The sequence below is a fragment of the Xyrauchen texanus genome, chromosome 1 (genome assembly GCF_025860055.1).
Source record: "Xyrauchen texanus isolate HMW12.3.18 chromosome 1, RBS_HiC_50CHRs, whole genome shotgun sequence".
Taxonomy (NCBI): Eukaryota; Metazoa; Chordata; class Actinopteri; order Cypriniformes; family Catostomidae; genus Xyrauchen; species Xyrauchen texanus.
This window is the reverse complement of record NC_068276.1, coordinates 4,056,472-4,077,549: the sequence shown is the minus strand read 5'-3', so window position 1 is coordinate 4,077,549 and position 21,078 is coordinate 4,056,472. Positions and strand designations below refer to the sequence as shown.

Here is a 21,078-nt window from a genome sequence, read left to right as displayed (position 1 = left end):
CACACATCTACAGTATATATTAACTGTTAATAATCAATATATTACTATAAACCAGTTGAGTAACACTGAGATAAAGATACAGACAGAAACAGTCTGACCTCACTGCACACACATCTACAGTATATATTAACTGTTAATAATCAATATATTACTATAAACCAGTTGAGTAACACTGAGATAAAGATACAGACAGAAACAGTCTGACCTCACTGACACACATCTACAGTATATATTAACTGTAATAATCAATATATTACTATAAACCAGTTGAGTAACACTGAGATAAAGATACAGACAGAAACAGTCTGACCTCACTGTACACACATCTACAGTATATATTAACTGTAATAATCAATATATTACTATAAACCAGTTGAGTAACACTGAGATAAAGATACAGACAGAAACAGTCTGACCTCACTGACACACATCTACAGTATATATTAACTGTTAATAATCAATATATTACTATAAACCAGTTGAGTAACACTGAGATAAAGATACAGACAGAAACAGTCTGACCTCACTGACACACATCTACAGTATATATTAACTGTTAATAATCAATATATTACTATAAACCAGTTGAGTAACACTGAGATAAAGATACAGACAGAAACAGTCTGATCTCACTGACACACATCTACAGTATATATTAACTGTAATAATCAATATATTACTATAAACCAGTTGAGTAACACTGAGATAAAGATACAGACAGAAACAGTCTGACCTCACTGACACACATCTACAGTATATATTAACTGTAATAATCAATATATTACTATAAACCAGTTGAGTAACACTGAGATAAAGATACAGACAGAAACAGTCTGACCTCACTGACACACATCTACAGTATATATTAACTGTAATAATCAATATATTACTATAAACCAGTTGAGTAACACTGAGATAAAGATACAGACAGAAACAGTCTGACCTCACTGACACACATCTACAGTATATATTAACTGTTAATAATCAATATATTACTATAAACCAGTTGAGTAACACTGAGATAAAGATACAGACAGAAACAGTCTGATCTCACTGACACACATCTACAGTATATATTAACTGTTAATAATCAATATATTACTATAAACCAGTTGAGTAACACTGAGATAAAGATACAGACAGAAACAGTCTGATCTCACTGACACACATCTACAGTATATATTAACTGTAATAATCAATATATTACTATAAACCAGTTGAGTAACACTGAGATAAAGATACAGACAGAAACAGTCTGACCTCACTGACACACATCTACAGTATATATTAACTGTAATAATCAATATATTACTATAAACCAGTTGAGTAACACTGAGATAAAGGTACAGACAGAAACAGTCTGATCTCACTGACACACATCTACAGTATATATTAACTGTAATAATCAATATATTACTATAAACCAGTTGAGTAACACTGAGATAAAGATACAGACAGAAACAGTCTGACCTCACTGACACACATCTACAGTATATATTAACTGTTAATAATCAATATATTACTATAAACCAGTTGAGTAACACTGAGATAAAGATACAGACAGAAACAGTCTGATCTCACTGACACACATCTACAGTATATATTAACTGTAATAATCAATATATTACTATAAACCAGTTGAGAAACACTGAGATAAAGATACAGACAGAAACAGTCTGATCTCACTGACACACATCTACAGTATATATTAACTGTAATAATCAATATATTACTATAAACCAGTTGAGTAACACTGAGATAAAGATACAGACGGAAACAGTCTGATCTCAGTGACACACATCTACAGTATATATTAACTGTAATAATCAATATATTACTATAAACAGTTGAGTAACACTGAGATAAAGATACACACAGAAACAGTCTGATCTCACTGTCACACATCTACAGTATATATTAACTGTAATAATCAATATATTACTATAAACCAGTTGAGTAACACTGAGATAAAGATACAGACAGAAACAGTCTGACCTCACTGACACACATCTACAGTATATATTAACTGTAATAATCAATATATTACTATAAACCAGTTGAGTAACACTGAGATAAAGATACAGACAGAAACAGTCTGACCTCACTGACACACATCTACAGTATATATTAACTGTAATAATCAATATATTACTATAAACCAGTTGAGTAACACTGAGATAAAGATACAGACAGAAACAGTCTGACCTCACTGACACACATCTACAGTATATATTAACTGTAATAATCAATATATTACTATAAACCAGTTGAGAAACACTGAGATAAAGATACACACAGAAACAGTCTGATCTCACTGTCACACATCTACAGTATATATTAACTGTAATAATCAATATATTACTATAAACCAGTTGAGTAACACTGAGATAAAGATACAGACGGAAACAGTCTGATCTCAGTGACACACATCTACAGTATATATTAACTGTAATAATCAATATATTACTATAAACAGTTGAGTAACACTGAGATAAAGATACACACAGAAACAGTCTGATCTCACTGTCACACATCTACAGTATATATTAACTGTAATAATCAATATATTACTATAAACAGTTGAGTAACACTGAGATAAAGATACACACAGAAACAGTCTGATCTCACTGTCACACATCTACAGTATATATTAACTGTAATAATCAATATATTACTATAAACCAGTTGAGTAACACTGAGATAAAGATACAGACAGAAACAGTCTGATCTCAGTGACACACATCTACAGTATATATTAACTGTAATAATCAATATATTACTATAAACAGTTGAGTAACACTGAGATAAAGATACACACAGAAACAGTCTGATCTCACTGTCACACATCTACAGTATATATTAACTGTAATAATCAATATATTACTATAAACCAGTTGAGTAACACTGAGATAAAGATACAGACGGAAACAGTCTGATCTCAGTGACACACATCTACAGTATATATTAACTGTAATAATCAATATATTACTATAAACCAGTTGAGAAACACTGAGATAAAGATACAGACGGAAACAGTCTGACCTCACTGACACACATCTACAGTATATATTAACTGTTAATAATCAATATATTACTATAAACAGTTGAGTAACACTGAGATAAAGATACAGACAGAAACAGTCTGACCTCACTGACACACATCTACAGTATATATTAACTATAATAATCAATATATTACTATAAACCAGTTGAGTAACACTGAGATAAAGATACAGACAGAAACAGTCTGACCTCACCGACACACATCTACAGTATATATTAACTGTAATAATCAATATATTACTATAAACAGTTGAGTAACACTGAGATAAAGATACAGACAGAAACAGTCTGACCTCACTGACACACATCTACAGTATATATTAACTGTTAATAATCAATATATTACTATAAACCAGTTGAGAAACACTGAGATAAAGATACAGACAGAAACAGTCTGACCTCACTGACACACATCTACAGTATATATTAACTGTTAATAATCAATATATTAGTATAAACCAGTTGAGTAACACTGAGATAAAGATACAGACGGAAACAGTCTGACCTCACTGACACACATCTACAGTATATATTAACTGTTAATAATCAATATATTACTATAAACCAGTTGAGTAACACTGAGATAAAGATACAGACAGAAACAGTCTGATCTCACTGTCACACATCTACAGTATATATTAACTGTTAATAATCAATATATTACTATAAACCAGTTGAGTAACACTGAGATAAAGATACAGACGGAAACAGTCTGATCTCACTGTCACACATCTACAGTATATATTAACTGTTAATAATCAATATATTACTATAAACCAGTTGAGTAACACTGAGATAAAGATACAGACGGAAACAGTCTGACCTCACTGACACACATCTACAGTATATATTAACTGTAATAATCAATATATTACTATAAACCAGTTGAGTAACACTGAGATAAAGATACAGACAGAAACAGTCTGACCTCACTGACACACATCTACAGTATATATTAACTGTAATAATCAATATATTACTATAAACCAGTTGAGTAACACTGAGATAAAGATACAGACAGAAACAGTCTGACCTCACTGACACACATCTACAGTATATATTAACTGTAATAATCAATATATTACTATAAACCAGTTGAGTAACACTGAGATAAAGATACAGACAGGAACAGTCTGACCTCACTGTCACACATCTACAGTATATATTAACTGTAATAATCAATATATTACTATAAACCAGTTGAGTAACACTGAGATAAAGATACAGACAGAAACAGTCTGACCTCACTGACACACATCTACAGTATATATTAACTGTAATAATCAATATATTACTATAAACCAGTTGAGAAACACTGAGATAAAGATACAGACGGAAACAGTCTGACCTCACTGACACACATCTACAGTATATATTAACTGTAATAATCAATATATTACTATAAACCAGTTGAGAAACACTGAGATAAAGATACAGACAGAAACAGTCTGACCTCACTGACACACATCTACAGTATATATTAACTGTAATAATCAATATATTACTATAAACCAGTTGAGAAACACTGAGATAAAGATACAGACAGAAACAGTCTGACCTCACTGACACACATCTACAGTATATATTAACTGTAATAATCAATATATTACTATAAACCAGTTGAGTAACACTGAGATAAAGATACAGACGGAAACAGTCTGACCTCACTGACACACATCTACAGTATATATTAACTGTAATAATCAATATATTACTATAAACCAGTTGAGTAACACTGAGATAAAGATACACACAGAAACAGTCTGACCTCAGTGACACACATCTACAGTATATATTAACTGTTAATAATCAATATATTACTATAAACCAGTTGAGTAACACTGAGATAAAGATACAGACAGAAACAGTCTGACCTCACTGACACACATCTACAGTATATATTAACTGTAATAATCAATATATTACTATAAACCAGTTGAGTAACACTGAGATAAAGATACAGACGGAAACAGTCTGACCTCACTGACACACATCTACAGTATATATTAACTGTAATAATCAATATATTACTATAAACCAGTTGAGTAACACTGAGATAAAGATACACACAGAAACAGTCTGACCTCAGTGACACACATCTACAGTATATATTAACTGTTAATAATCAATATATTACTATAAACCAGTTGAGAAACACTGAGATAAAGATACAGACAGAAACAGTCTGATCTCACTGACACACATCTACAGTATATATTAACTGTAATAATCAATATATTACTATAAACCAGTTGAGTAACACTGAGATAAAGATACAGACGGAAACAGTCTGACCTCACTGACACACATCTACAGTATATATTAACTGTAATAATCAATATATTACTATAAACCAGTTGAGTAACACTGAGATAAAGATACACACAGAAACAGTCTGACCTCAGTGACACACATCTACAGTATATATTAACTGTTAATAATCAATATATTACTATAAACCAGTTGAGAAACACTGAGATAAAGATACAGACAGAAACAGTCTGATCTCACTGACACACATCTACAGTATATATTAACTGTTAATAATCAATATATTACTATAAACCAGTTGAGTAACACTGAGATAAAGGTACAGACAGAAACAGTCTGATCTCACTGACACACATCTACAGTATATATTAACTGTTAATAATCAATATATTACTATAAACCAGTTGAGTAACACTGAGATAAAGATACAGACGGAAACAGTCTGACCTCACTGACACACATCTACAGTATATATTAACTGTTAATAATCAATATATTACTATAAACCAGTTGAGTAACACTGAGATAAAGATACAGACGGAAACAGTCTGACCTCACTGACACACATCTACAGTATATATTAACTGTAATAATCAATATATTACTATAAACAGTTGAGTAACACTGAGATAAAGATACAGACAGAAACAGTCTGACCTCACTGACACACATCTACAGTATATATTAACTGTAATAATCAATATATTACTATAAACCAGTTGAGTAACACTGAGATAAAGATACACACAGAAACAGTCTGACCTCACTGACACACATCTACAGTATATATTAACTGTAATAATCAATATATTACTATAAACCAGTTGAGTAACACTGAGATAAAGATACAGACAGAAACAGTCTGACCTCACTGACACACATCTACAGTATATATTAACTGTAATAATCAATATATTACTATAAACCAGTTGAGTAACACTGAGATAAAGATACACACAGAAACAGTCTGACCTCACTGTCACACATCTACAGTATATATTAACTGTTAATAATCAATATATTACTATAAACCAGTTGAGTAACACTGAGATAAAGATACAGACGGAAACAGTCTGATCTCACTGACACACATCTACAGTATATATTAACTGTTAATAATCAATATATTACTATAAACCAGTTGAGTAACACTGAGATAAAGATACAGACGGAAACAGTCTGACCTCACTGACACACATCTACAGTATATATTAACTGTAATAATCAATATATTACTATAAACCAGTTGAGTAACACTGAGATAAAGGTACAGACAGAAACAGTCTGATCTCACCGTCACACATCTACAGTATATATTAACTGTAATAATCAATATATTACTATAAACCAGTTGAGTAACACTGAGATAAAGATACAGACAGAAACAGTCTGATCTCACTGACACACATCTACAGTATATATTAACTGTAATAATCAATATATTACTATAAACCAGTTGAGTAACACTGAGATAAAGATACAGACGGAAACAGTCTGACCTCACTGGCACACATCTACAGTATATATTAACTGTAATAATCAATATATTACTATAAACCAGTTGAGAAACACTGAGATAAAGGTACAGACAGAAACAGCCTGATCTCACCGTCACACATCTACAGTATATATTAACTGTAATAATCAATATATTACTATAAACCAGTTGAGTAACACTGAGATAAAGATACAGACGGAAACAGTCTGATCTCACCGTCACACATCTACAGTATATATTAACTGTTAATAATCAATATATTACTATAAACCAGTTGAGTAACACTGAGATAAAGATACAGACGGAAACAGTCTGCCCTCACTGACACACATCTACAGTATATATTAACTGTAATAATCAATATATTACTATAAACCAGTTGAGAAACACTGAGATAAAGATACAGACGGAAACAGTCTGACCTCACTGACACACATCTACAGTATATATTAACTGTTAATAATCAATATATTACTATAAACAGTTGAGTAACACTGAGATAAAGATACAGACAGAAACAGTCTGACCTCACTGACACACATCTACAGTATATATTAACTATAATAATCAATATATTACTATAAACCAGTTGAGTAACACTGAGATAAAGATACAGACAGAAACAGTCTGACCTCACCGACACACATCTACAGTATATATTAACTGTAATAATCAATATATTACTATAAACAGTTGAGTAACACTGAGATAAAGATACAGACAGAAACAGTCTGACCTCACTGACACACATCTACAGTATATATTAACTGTTAATAATCAATATATTACTATAAACCAGTTGAGAAACACTGAGATAAAGATACAGACAGAAACAGTCTGACCTCACTGACACACATCTACAGTATATATTAACTGTTAATAATCAATATATTAGTATAAACCAGTTGAGTAACACTGAGATAAAGATACAGACGGAAACAGTCTGACCTCACTGACACACATCTACAGTATATATTAACTGTTAATAATCAATATATTACTATAAACCAGTTGAGTAACACTGAGATAAAGATACAGACAGAAACAGTCTGATCTCACTGTCACACATCTACAGTATATATTAACTGTTAATAATCAATATATTACTATAAACCAGTTGAGTAACACTGAGATAAAGATACAGACGGAAACAGTCTGATCTCACTGTCACACATCTACAGTATATATTAACTGTTAATAATCAATATATTACTATAAACCAGTTGAGTAACACTGAGATAAAGATACAGACAGAAACAGTCTGACCTCACTGACACACATCTACAGTATATATTAACTGTAATAATCAATATATTACTATAAACCAGTTGAGTAACACTGAGATAAAGATACAGACGGAAACAGTCTGACCTCACTGACACACATCTACAGTATATATTAACTGTAATAATCAATATATTACTATAAACCAGTTGAGTAACACTGAGATAAAGATACAGACAGGAACAGCCTGACCTCACTGTCACACATCTACAGTATATATTAACTGTAATAATCAATATATTACTATAAACCAGTTGAGTAACACTGAGATAAAGATACAGACGGAAACAGTCTGACCTCACTGACACACATCTACAGTATATATTAACTGTAATAATCAATATATTACTATAAACCAGTTGAGAAACACTGAGATAAAGATACAGACGGAAACAGTCTGACCTCACTGACACACATCTACAGTATATATTAACTGTAATAATCAATATATTACTATAAACCAGTTGAGAAACACTGAGATAAAGATACAGACAGAAACAGTCTGACCTCACTGACACACATCTACAGTATATATTAACTGTAATAATCAATATATTACTATAAACCAGTTGAGTAACACTGAGATAAAGATACAGACAGAAACAGTCTGACCTCACTGACACACATCTACAGTATATATTAACTGTAATAATCAATATATTACTATAAACCAGTTGAGTAACACTGAGATAAAGATACAGACAGAAACAGTCTGACCTCACTGACACACATCTACAGTATATATTAACTGTAATAATCAATATATTACTATAAACCAGTTGAGTAACACTGAGATAAAGATACAGACAGAAACAGTCTGACCTCAGTGACACACATCTACAGTATATATTAACTGTTAATAATCAATATATTACTATAAACCAGTTGAGTAACACTGAGATAAAGATACAGACAGAAACAGTCTGACCTCAGTGACACACATCTACAGTATATATTAACTGTTAATAATCAATATATTACTATAAACCAGTTGAGTAACACTGAGATAAAGATACAGACAGAAACAGTCTGACCTCACTGACACACATCTACAGTATATATTAACTGTAATAATCAATATATTACTATAAACCAGTTGAGTAACACTGAGATAAAGATACAGACAGAAACAGTCTGACCTCACTGACACACATCTACAGTATATATTAACTGTAATAATCAATATATTACTATAAACCAGTTGAGTAACACTGAGATAAAGATACACACAGAAACAGTCTGACCTCAGTGACACACATCTACAGTATATATTAACTGTTAATAATCAATATATTACTATAAACCAGTTGAGAAACACTGAGATAAAGATACAGACAGAAACAGTCTGATCTCACTGACACACATCTACAGTATATATTAACTGTAATAATCAATATATTACTATAAACCAGTTGAGTAACACTGAGATAAAGATACAGACAGAAACAGTCTGACCTCACTGACACACATCTACAGTATATATTAACTGTAATAATCAATATATTACTATAAACCAGTTGAGTAACACTGAGATAAAGATACAGACAGAAACAGTCTGACCTCACTGACACACATCTACAGTATATATTAACTGTAATAATCAATATATTACTATAAACCAGTTGAGTAACACTGAGATAAAGATACACACAGAAACAGTCTGACCTCAGTGACACACATCTACAGTATATATTAACTGTTAATAATCAATATATTACTATAAACCAGTTGAGAAACACTGAGATAAAGATACAGACAGAAACAGTCTGATCTCACTGACACACATCTACAGTATATATTAACTGTTAATAATCAATATATTACTATAAACCAGTTGAGTAACACTGAGATAAAGGTACAGACAGAAACAGTCTGATCTCACTGACACACATCTACAGTATATATTAACTGTTAATAATCAATATATTACTATAAACCAGTTGAGTAACACTGAGATAAAGATACAGACGGAAACAGTCTGACCTCACTGACACACATCTACAGTATATATTAACTGTTAATAATCAATATATTACTATAAACCAGTTGAGTAACACTGAGATAAAGATACAGACGGAAACAGTCTGACCTCACTGACACACATCTACAGTATATATTAACTGTAATAATCAATATATTACTATAAACAGTTGAGTAACACTGAGATAAAGATACAGACAGAAACAGTCTGACCTCACTGACACACATCTACAGTATATATTAACTGTAATAATCAATATATTACTATAAACCAGTTGAGTAACACTGAGATAAAGATACACACAGAAACAGTCTGACCTCACTGACACACATCTACAGTATATATTAACTGTAATAATCAATATATTACTATAAACCAGTTGAGTAACACTGAGATAAAGATACAGACAGAAACAGTCTGACCTCACTGACACACATCTACAGTATATATTAACTGTAATAATCAATATATTACTATAAACCAGTTGAGTAACACTGAGATAAAGATACACACAGAAACAGTCTGACCTCACTGTCACACATCTACAGTATATATTAACTGTTAATAATCAATATATTACTATAAACCAGTTGAGTAACACTGAGATAAAGATACAGACGGAAACAGTCTGATCTCACTGACACACATCTACAGTATATATTAACTGTTAATAATCAATATATTACTATAAACCAGTTGAGTAACACTGAGATAAAGATACAGACGGAAACAGTCTGACCTCACTGACACACATCTACAGTATATATTAACTGTAATAATCAATATATTACTATAAACCAGTTGAGTAACACTGAGATAAAGGTACAGACAGAAACAGTCTGATCTCACCGTCACACATCTACAGTATATATTAACTGTAATAATCAATATATTACTATAAACCAGTTGAGTAACACTGAGATAAAGATACAGACAGAAACAGTCTGATCTCACTGACACACATCTACAGTATATATTAACTGTTAATAATCAATATATTACTATAAACCAGTTGAGTAACACTGAGATAAAGATACAGACGGAAACAGTCTGACCTCACTGACGCACATCTACAGTATATATTAACTGTAATAATCAATATATTACTATAAACCAGTTGAGAAACACTGAGATAAAGGTACAGACAGAAACAGCCTGATCTCACCGTCACACATCTACAGTATATATTAACTGTAATAATCAATATATTACTATAAACCAGTTGAGTAACACTGAGATAAAGATACAGACGGAAACAGTCTGATCTCACCGTCACACATCTACAGTATATATTAACTGTTAATAATCAATATATTACTATAAACCAGTTGAGTAACACTGAGATAAAGATACAGACGGAAACAGTCTGCCCTCACTGACACACATCTACAGTATATATTAACTGTAATAATCAATATATTACTATAAACAGTTGAGTAACACTGAGATAAAGATACAGACGGAAACAGTCTGCCCTCACTGACACACATCTACAGTATATATTAACTGTTAATAATCAATATATTACTATAAACCAGTTGAGTAACACTGAGATAAAGATACAGACAGAAACAGTCTGACCTCACTGACACACATCTACAGTATATATTAACTGTTAATAATCAATATATTACTATAAACCAGTTGAGTAACACTGAGATAAAGATACAGACAGAAACAGTCTGACCTCACTGACACACATCTACAGTATATATTAACTGTTAATAATCAATATATTACTATAAACCAGTTGAGTAACCTGAGATAAAGATACAGACAGAAACAGTCTGACCTCACTGACACACATCTACAGTATATATTAACTGTTAATAATCAATATATTACTATAAACCAGTTGAGTAACACTGAGATAAAGATACAGACAGAAACAGTCTGACCTCACTGACACACATCTACAGTATATATTAACTGTAATAATCAATATATTACTATAAACCAGTTGAGAAACACTGAGATAAAGATACAGACAGAAACAGTCTGACCTCACTGACACACATCTACAGTATATATTAACTGTAATAATCAATATATTACTATAAACCAGTTGAGTAACACTGAGATAAAGATACAGACAGAAACAGTCTGACCTCACTGACACACATCTACAGTATATATTAACTGTAATAATCAATATATTACTATAAACCAGTTGAGTAACCTGAGATAAAGATACAGACAGAAACAGTCTGACCTCACTGACACACATCTACAGTATATATTAACTGTTAATAATCAATATATTACTATAAACCAGTTGAGTAACACTGAGATAAAGATACAGACAGAAACAGTCTGACCTCACTGACACACATCTACAGTATATATTAACTGTTAATAATCAATATATTACTATAAACCAGTTGAGTAACACTGAGATAAAGGTACAGACAGAAACAGTCTGACCTCACTGACACACATCTACAGTATATATTAACTGTAATAATCAATATATTACTATAAACCAGTTGAGTAACCTGAGATAAAGATACAGACAGAAACAGTCTGACCTCACTGACACACATCTACAGTATATATTAACTGTAATAATCAATATATTACTACAAACCAGTTGAGTAACACTGAGATAAAGATACAGACAGAAACAGTCTGACCTCACTGACACACATCTACAGTATATATTAACTGTAATAATCAATATATTACTATAAACCAGTTGAGTAACACTGAGATAAAGATACAGACAGAAACAGTCTGACCTCACTGACACACATCTACAGTATATATTAACTGTAATAATCAATATATTACTATAAACCAGTTGAGTAACACTGAGATAAAGATACAGACAGAAACAGTCTGACCTCACTGACACACATCTACAGTATATATTAACTGTAATAATCAATATATTACTATAAACCAGTTGAGTAACACTGAGATAAAGATACAGACAGAAACAGTCTGACCTCACTGACACACATCTACAGTATATATTAACTGTAATAATCAATATATTACTATAAACCAGTTGAGTAACACTGAGATAAAGATACAGACGGAAACAGTCTGATCTCACTGACACACATCTACAGTATATATTAACTGTAATAATCAATATATTACTATAAACAGTTGAGTAACACTGAGATAAAGATACAGACGGAAACAGTCTGACCTCACTGACACACATCTACAGTATATATTAACTGTAATAATCAATATATTACTATAAACAGTTGAGTAACACTGAGATAAAGATACAGACGGAAACAGTCTGACCTCACTGACACACATCTACAGTATATATTAACTGTAATAATCAATATATTACTATAAACCAGTTGAGTAACACTGAGATAAAGATACAGACAGAAACAGTCTGATCTCACTGTCACACATCTACAGTATATATTAACTGTTAATAATCAATATATTAGTATAAACCAGTTGAGAAACACTGAGATAAAGATACAGACAGAAACAGTCTGATCTCACTGTCACACATCTACAGTATATATTAACTGTTAATAATCAATATATTACTATAAACCAGTTGAGTAACACTGAGATAAAGATACAGACGGAAACAGTCTGACCTCAGTGACACACATCTACAGTATATATTAACTGTTAATAATCAATATATTACTATAAACCAGTTGAGTAACACTGAGATAAAGATACAGACGGAAACAGTCTGACCTCACTGACACACATCTACAGTATATATTAACTGTAATAATCAATATATTACTATAAACCAGTTGAGTAACACTGAGATAAAGATACAGACAGAAACAGTCTGACCTCACTGACACACATCTACAGTATATATTAACTGTAATAATCAATATATTACTATAAACCAGTTGAGTAACACTGAGATAAAGATACAGACAGAAACAGTCTGACCTCACTGACACACATCTACAGTATATATTAACTGTAATAATCAATATATTACTATAAACCAGTTGAGTAACACTGAGATAAAGATACAGACGGAAACAGTCTGACCTCAGTGACACACATCTACAGTATATATTAACTGTAATAATCAATATATTACTATAAACAGTTGAGTAACACTGAGATAAAGATACAGACGGAAACAGTCTGACCTCACTGACACACATCTACAGTATATATTAACTGTAATAATCAATATATTACTATAAACCAGTTGAGTAACACTGAGATAAAGATACAGACAGAAACAGTCTGATCTCACTGACACACATCTACAGTATATATTAACTGTTAATAATCAATATATTACTATAAACCAGTTGAGTAACACTGAGATAAAGATACAGACAGGAACAGTCTGACCTCACTGTCACACATCTACAGTATATATTAACTGTAATAATCAATATATTACTATAAACCAGTTGAGAAACACTGAGATAAAGATACAGACAGAAACAGTCTGACCTCACTGTCACACATCTACAGTATATATTAACTGTAATAATCAATATATTACTATAAACCAGTTGAGAAACACTGAGATAAAGATACAGACGGAAACAGTCTGACCTCACTGACACACATCTACAGTATATATTAACTGTAATAATCAATATATTACTATAAACCAGTTGAGTAACACTGAGATAAAGATACAGACAGAAACAGTCTGATCTCACTGACACACATCTACAGTATATATTAACTGTTAATAATCAATATATTACTATAAACCAGTTGAGTAACACTGAGATAAAGATACAGACAGAAACAGTCTGATCTCACTGACACACATCTACAGTATATATTAACTGTTAATAATCAATATATTACTATAAACCAGTTGAGTAACACTGAGATAAAGATACAGACAGGAACAGTCTGACCTCACTGTCACACATCTACAGTATATATTAACTGTAATAATCAATATATTACTATAAACCAGTTGAGAAACACTGAGATAAAGATACAGACAGAAACAGTCTGACCTCACTGTCACACATCTACAGTATATATTAACTGTAATAATCAATATATTACTATAAACCAGTTGAGAAACACTGAGATAAAGATACAGACGGAAACAGTCTGACCTCACTGACACACATCTACAGTATATATTAACTGTAATAATCAATATATTACTATAAACCAGTTGAGTAACACTGAGATAAAGATACAGACAGGAACAGTCTGACCTCACTGTCACACATCTACAGTATATATTAACTGTAATAATCAATATATTACTATAAACCAGTTGAGAAACACTGAGATAAAGATACAGACAGGAACAGTCTGACCTCACTGACACACATCTACAGTATATATTAACTGTAATAATCAATATATTACTATAAACAGTTGAGTAACACTGAGATAAAGATACACACAGAAACAGTCTGACCTCACTGACACACATCTACAGTATATATTAACTGTTAATAATCAATATATTACTATAAACCAGTTGAGTAACACTGAGATAAAGGTACAGACAGAAACAGTCTGATCTCACTGACACACATCTACAGTATATATTAACTGTTAATAATCAATATATTACTATAAACCAGTTGAGTAACACTGAGATAAAGGTACAGACAGAAACAGTCTGATCTCACTGACACACATCTACAGTATATATTAACTGTAATAATCAATATATTACTATAAACCAGTTGAGTAACACTGAGATAAAGATACAGACGGAAACAGTCTGACCTCACTGTCACACATCTACAGTATATATTAACTGTAATAATCAATATATTACTATAAACCAGTTGAGTAACACTGAGATAAAGGTACAGACAGAAACAGTCTGATCTCACTGACACACATCTACAGTATATATTAACTGTTAATAATCAATATATTACTATAAACAGTTGAGTAACACTGAGATAAAGATACAGACAGAAACAGTCTGATCTCACTGACACACATCTACAGTATATATTAACTGTTAATAATCAATATATTACTATAAACCAGTTGAGAAACACTGAGATAAAGATACAGACAGAAACAGTCTGACCTCACTGACACACATCTACAGTATATATTAACTGTTAATAATCAATATATTACTATAAACCAGTTGAGTAACACTGAGATAAAGATACAGACAGAAACAGTCTGATCTCACTGACACACATCTACAGTATATATTAACTGTTAATAATCAATATATTACTATAAACCAGTTGAGTAACACTGAGATAAAGGTACAGACAGAAACAGTCTGACCTCACTGACACACATCTACAGTATATATTAACTGTAATAATCAATATATTACTATAAACCAGTTGAGTAACACTGAGATAAAGATACAGACAGAAACAGTCTGACCTCACTGACACACATCTACAGTATATATTAACTGTAATAATCAATATATTACTATAAACCAGTTGAGTAACACTGAGATAAAGATACAGACAGAAACAGTCTGATCTCACTGACACACATCTACAGTATATATTAACTGTAATAATCAATATATTACTATAAACCAGTTGAGTAACACTGAGATAAAGATACAGACAGAAACAGTCTGATCTCACTGACACACATCTACAGTATATATTAACTGTAATAATCAATATATTACTATAAACCAGTTGAGTAACACTGAGATAAAGATACAGACAGAAACAGTCTGATCTCACTGACACACATCTACAGTATATATTAACTGTAATAATCAATATATTACTATAAACAGTTGAGTAACACTGAGATAAAGATACACACAGAAACAGTCTGACCTCACTGACACACATCTACAGTATATATTAACTGTAATAATCAATATATTACTATAAACCAGTTGAGTAACACTGAGATAAAGATACAGACAGAAACAGTCTGATCTCACTGACACACATCTACAGTATATATTAACTGTAATAATCAATATATTACTATAAACCAGTTGAGTAACACTGAGATAAAGATACAGACAGAAACAGTCTGATCTCACTGACACACATCTACAGTATATATTAACTGTAATAATCAATATATTACTATAAACAGTTGAGTAACACTGAGATAAAGATACACACAGAAACAGTCTGACCTCACTGACACACATCTACAGTATATATTAACTGTAATAATCAATATATTACTATAAACCAGTTGAGTAACACTGAGATAAAGATACACACAGAAACAGTCTGATCTCACTGACACACATCTACAGTATATATTAACTGTAATAATCAATATATTACTATAAACCAGTTGAGTAACACTGAGATAAAGATACAGACAGAAACAGTCTGATCTCACTGACACACATCTACAGTATATATTAACTGTAATAATCAATATATTACTATAAACAGTTGAGTAACACTGAGATAAAGATACAGACAGAAACAGTCTGATCTCACAGACACACATCTACAGTATATATTAACTGTAATAATCAATATATTACTATAAACCAGTTGAGTAACACTGAGATAAAGATACAGACAGAAACAGTCTGATCTCACTGTCACACATCTACAGTATATATTAACTGTAATAATCAATATATTACTATAAACCAGTTGAGTAACACTGAGATAAAGATACAGACAGAAACAGTCTGCCCTCACTGACACACATCTACAGTATATATTAACTGTAATAATCAATATATTACTATAAACCAGTTGAGTAACACTGAGATAAAGATACAGACAGAAACAGTCTGATCTCACAGACACACATCTACAGTATATATTAACTGTTAATAATCAATATATTACTATAAACCAGTTGAGTAACACTGAGATAAAGATACAGACAGAAACAGTCTGATCTCACTGACACACATCTACAGTATATATTAACTGTTAATAATCAATATATTACTATAAACCAGTTGAGTAACACTGAGATAAAGATACAGACAGAAACAGTCTGATCTCACAGACACACATCTACAGTATATATTAACTGTTAATAATCAATATATTACTATAAACCAGTTGAGTAACACTGAGATAAAGATACAGACAGAAACAGTCTGATCTCACTGACACACATCTACAGTATATATTAACTGTAATAATCAATATATTACTATAAACCAGTTGAGTAACACTGAGATAAAGATACAGACAGAAACAGTCTGACCTCACTGACACACATCTACAGTATATATTAACTGTAATAATCAATATATTACTATAAACCAGTTGAGTAACACTGAGATAAAGGTACAGACAGAAACAGTCTGACCTCACTGACACACATCTACAGTATATATTAACTGTTAATAATCAATATATTACTATAAACCAGTTGAGTAACACTGAGATAAAGGTACAGACAGAAACAGTCTGACCTCACTGACACACATCTACAGTATATATTAACTGTAATAATCAATATATTACTATAAACCAGTTGAGTAACACTGAGATAAAGGTACAGACAGAAACAGTCTGACCTCACTGACACACATCTACAGTATATATTAACTGTTAATAATCAATATATTACTATAAACCAGTTGAGAAACACTGAGATAAAGATACAGACAGGAACAGTCTGCTCTCACTGTATATAGCAATATATATTAACTGTTAATAATCATCGGACATTAAAAGCTCACACAGCTGATGTTATTGTTTATTTAACACTAACATGCTTTAGTTATATAACATGTTATAGTTACATGCTGTTTTTATCATGTTTATAATTCTATTTATTCTTTTAGCTTTCTTATTTTTTCTATTTATTTTATTTTCAAAAGGGAGACTTTTTTTACACATACTTCAATAAAATAAATGGTTTCAATTATAATAAAGTGTTTGCTCATAAATAAATAAATAACCCTTCTGTTTTCACTGATAATAGTAATTGTGTAATACCGTGATACCGTGATATTTTCTGAGACGGTTATCATACTGTGAAAATCTCATACCGTTGCAACCCTACTTGAGTGTGAGATAATCTACTCACCCTCATAACAGACAAACGAAAAGGTTTTATTACAACGCCAGTCTTCCCATTTCCCCCGCTGGTCTTTGAGTGAAATCACTGTACAGTTTTCAGCATTGTCTTTATTATTGGGTTCTTGAGGTGTCCAGAATCTGAATGAGGATTCACTGTGATCTGACCACTCCAATGAGTCTCTGAACAGACCGATCCAGACGTTCTTATCACTTCCTGTGTGATTTTTAATGATCTGCTGAATCATCTGATTCTCATTCTGGTTCCTCACACTGGCCAGATCTGTGTGTTTCTCTCTGCAGAAACTCTGAGCGTCTCTCCAGTTCATGTCTGTACTGTTAAAGATGTATTCTTCACTGCTGTCTGTATGAGAGAAAGATTTTGATTAGTTAACAAATAATGTGTCCATGGACTTTATTTCATCGAGTTTGTAGGTTAAGATTTTTGTAAATGGAAGTGTGTATTTTCAGTCCTGTACTGCTCAACATTTGATTTTCATGACTTTTAATCATGTTTTTACATTCAGTAGTTCATTTAAAATGGCCCTGTGGTGTGATAAATGAATTGTACAAGTATTCCACGTTCTAAAGTTTAGCATGACACACCACAGGATATATCAGCTTCCCAAAATAATTTTATTAAACTACCCTTTCATTTATATTACTTTTAACTCATTGACAAATTAATTAAATAATAAGTTGCAGAAGACAAAAAGTCAACCAGTGGTAACCATGTTTAAAAAAAATAAAGTATTGTCAGTTTTATCATAATAACAGATATTAATACTTCTGTATAATGTTCATGTGACACATTTCAGTTTGTTGTGATCAAACACAGCTGCACTCACCATTATAGCAAATGAAAGAGGTTTTGTCAGAACATTGACTTTTATACCATCCTCCATTATTCATATAAACACAGTCACCATCACCGTTTGATTGAGAGTTTCTCCAGTTCTGATTCAGTGAATCACTTCCTGTGTAGAACACAGGGTCACCCAGAGACCACTTCCATGTTTTAATCTCTGTCCTGTGCAGTCCGATCCAGACATGCTGAACACTTTGAACATTCACAGTCTTCATCAGTTCTTCAATGTCGTTCTTGTTGTTGATGGTGGCCAGATCTGTGTAATTCTCACTGCAGAAACTCTGAGCTTCAGTCCAGTTCAAATTCTGATTCACAAAGTGATACTGACGTGCAACACATGCAGAGAAACTGAAGACAGCTGAGAAGAGAGAAAAAAATATACACAAAAAAATGACTTTATTATCAAATGTAGTTGAAATGTGTCAAATAAATATCATGATAAATGAAAACAATTCATAATTCCCCCCCTCAATCCGGGTGGCAGAGGATGAATCTGTTGCCTCCACGTCTAAGACGTCAATCCACATCTTATCACGTGGCTTGTTGAGCTTGTTAAAATGTGTCATTCTTGGGATTCTGTAATATTTCAGTTCCCCAGACTTTTTAAAGTGGTGGTTCAATAAAATGAAATGTTAAAAGCTTTTTACAAGATGCATCCATTGTAGTAAATTAAAATAATTAGTGCATTAATCTTTATCATAAAAGAATGTCTAATTTCTATCTAACAAACTGCATTTTTTGTTCATGTCCCTGAGGCACATCACTGAATTTGTACCTAGAAAAAAAAGATAAAATGTGCACAAAGTCTACAATTGTTTTGTAATAATGTAAACCTTTATTTGTGTTCCTTTGCTGGGGAAAATATAAAAAAAAAACACGTCATTAGTTTTCTAGACAAATGTCTGACTGTAGATTATTAATAAATGCCTGTAATGTTTACTTTCAATTCACACGAGATAAGGGATGTCTGTAGAGATGGGTGTGTAAACACTGCATTTACACACTGACATAACACATAAATAGCCCATCAGAAATGTCTCTGGTCGCCTTTATCCCTCTCGGACTTGATCAGCCTGATTAGGGGCTAGGTGTGCAGAATCACAACCTGGCCTCCGACAACCTACCTAAATACAATGCAATTGGTGGCATTAGTGAGCCTCTAATTGTATATTACACTCTTGAATTAAAAACA

General features: G+C 31.7%; 1 protein-coding gene across 1 annotated transcript in view; it reads right to left on the bottom strand.

Annotated features, from left to right (window-relative positions):
- Positions 1-21,078, bottom strand: part of LOC127620854 (uncharacterized) — a 103,094-nt gene that overhangs the window by 30,478 nt on the left and 51,538 nt on the right. The window contains exons 3-4 of the mRNA XM_052094205.1: positions 19,867-20,244; positions 19,029-19,382 (exon numbers count right to left, since the gene is read on the bottom strand). Of these exons, the coding sequence (XP_051950165.1) occupies positions 19,029-19,382; positions 19,867-20,244 (732 nt within the window). The remainder of the gene's footprint in view (positions 1-19,028; positions 19,383-19,866; positions 20,245-21,078) is intronic.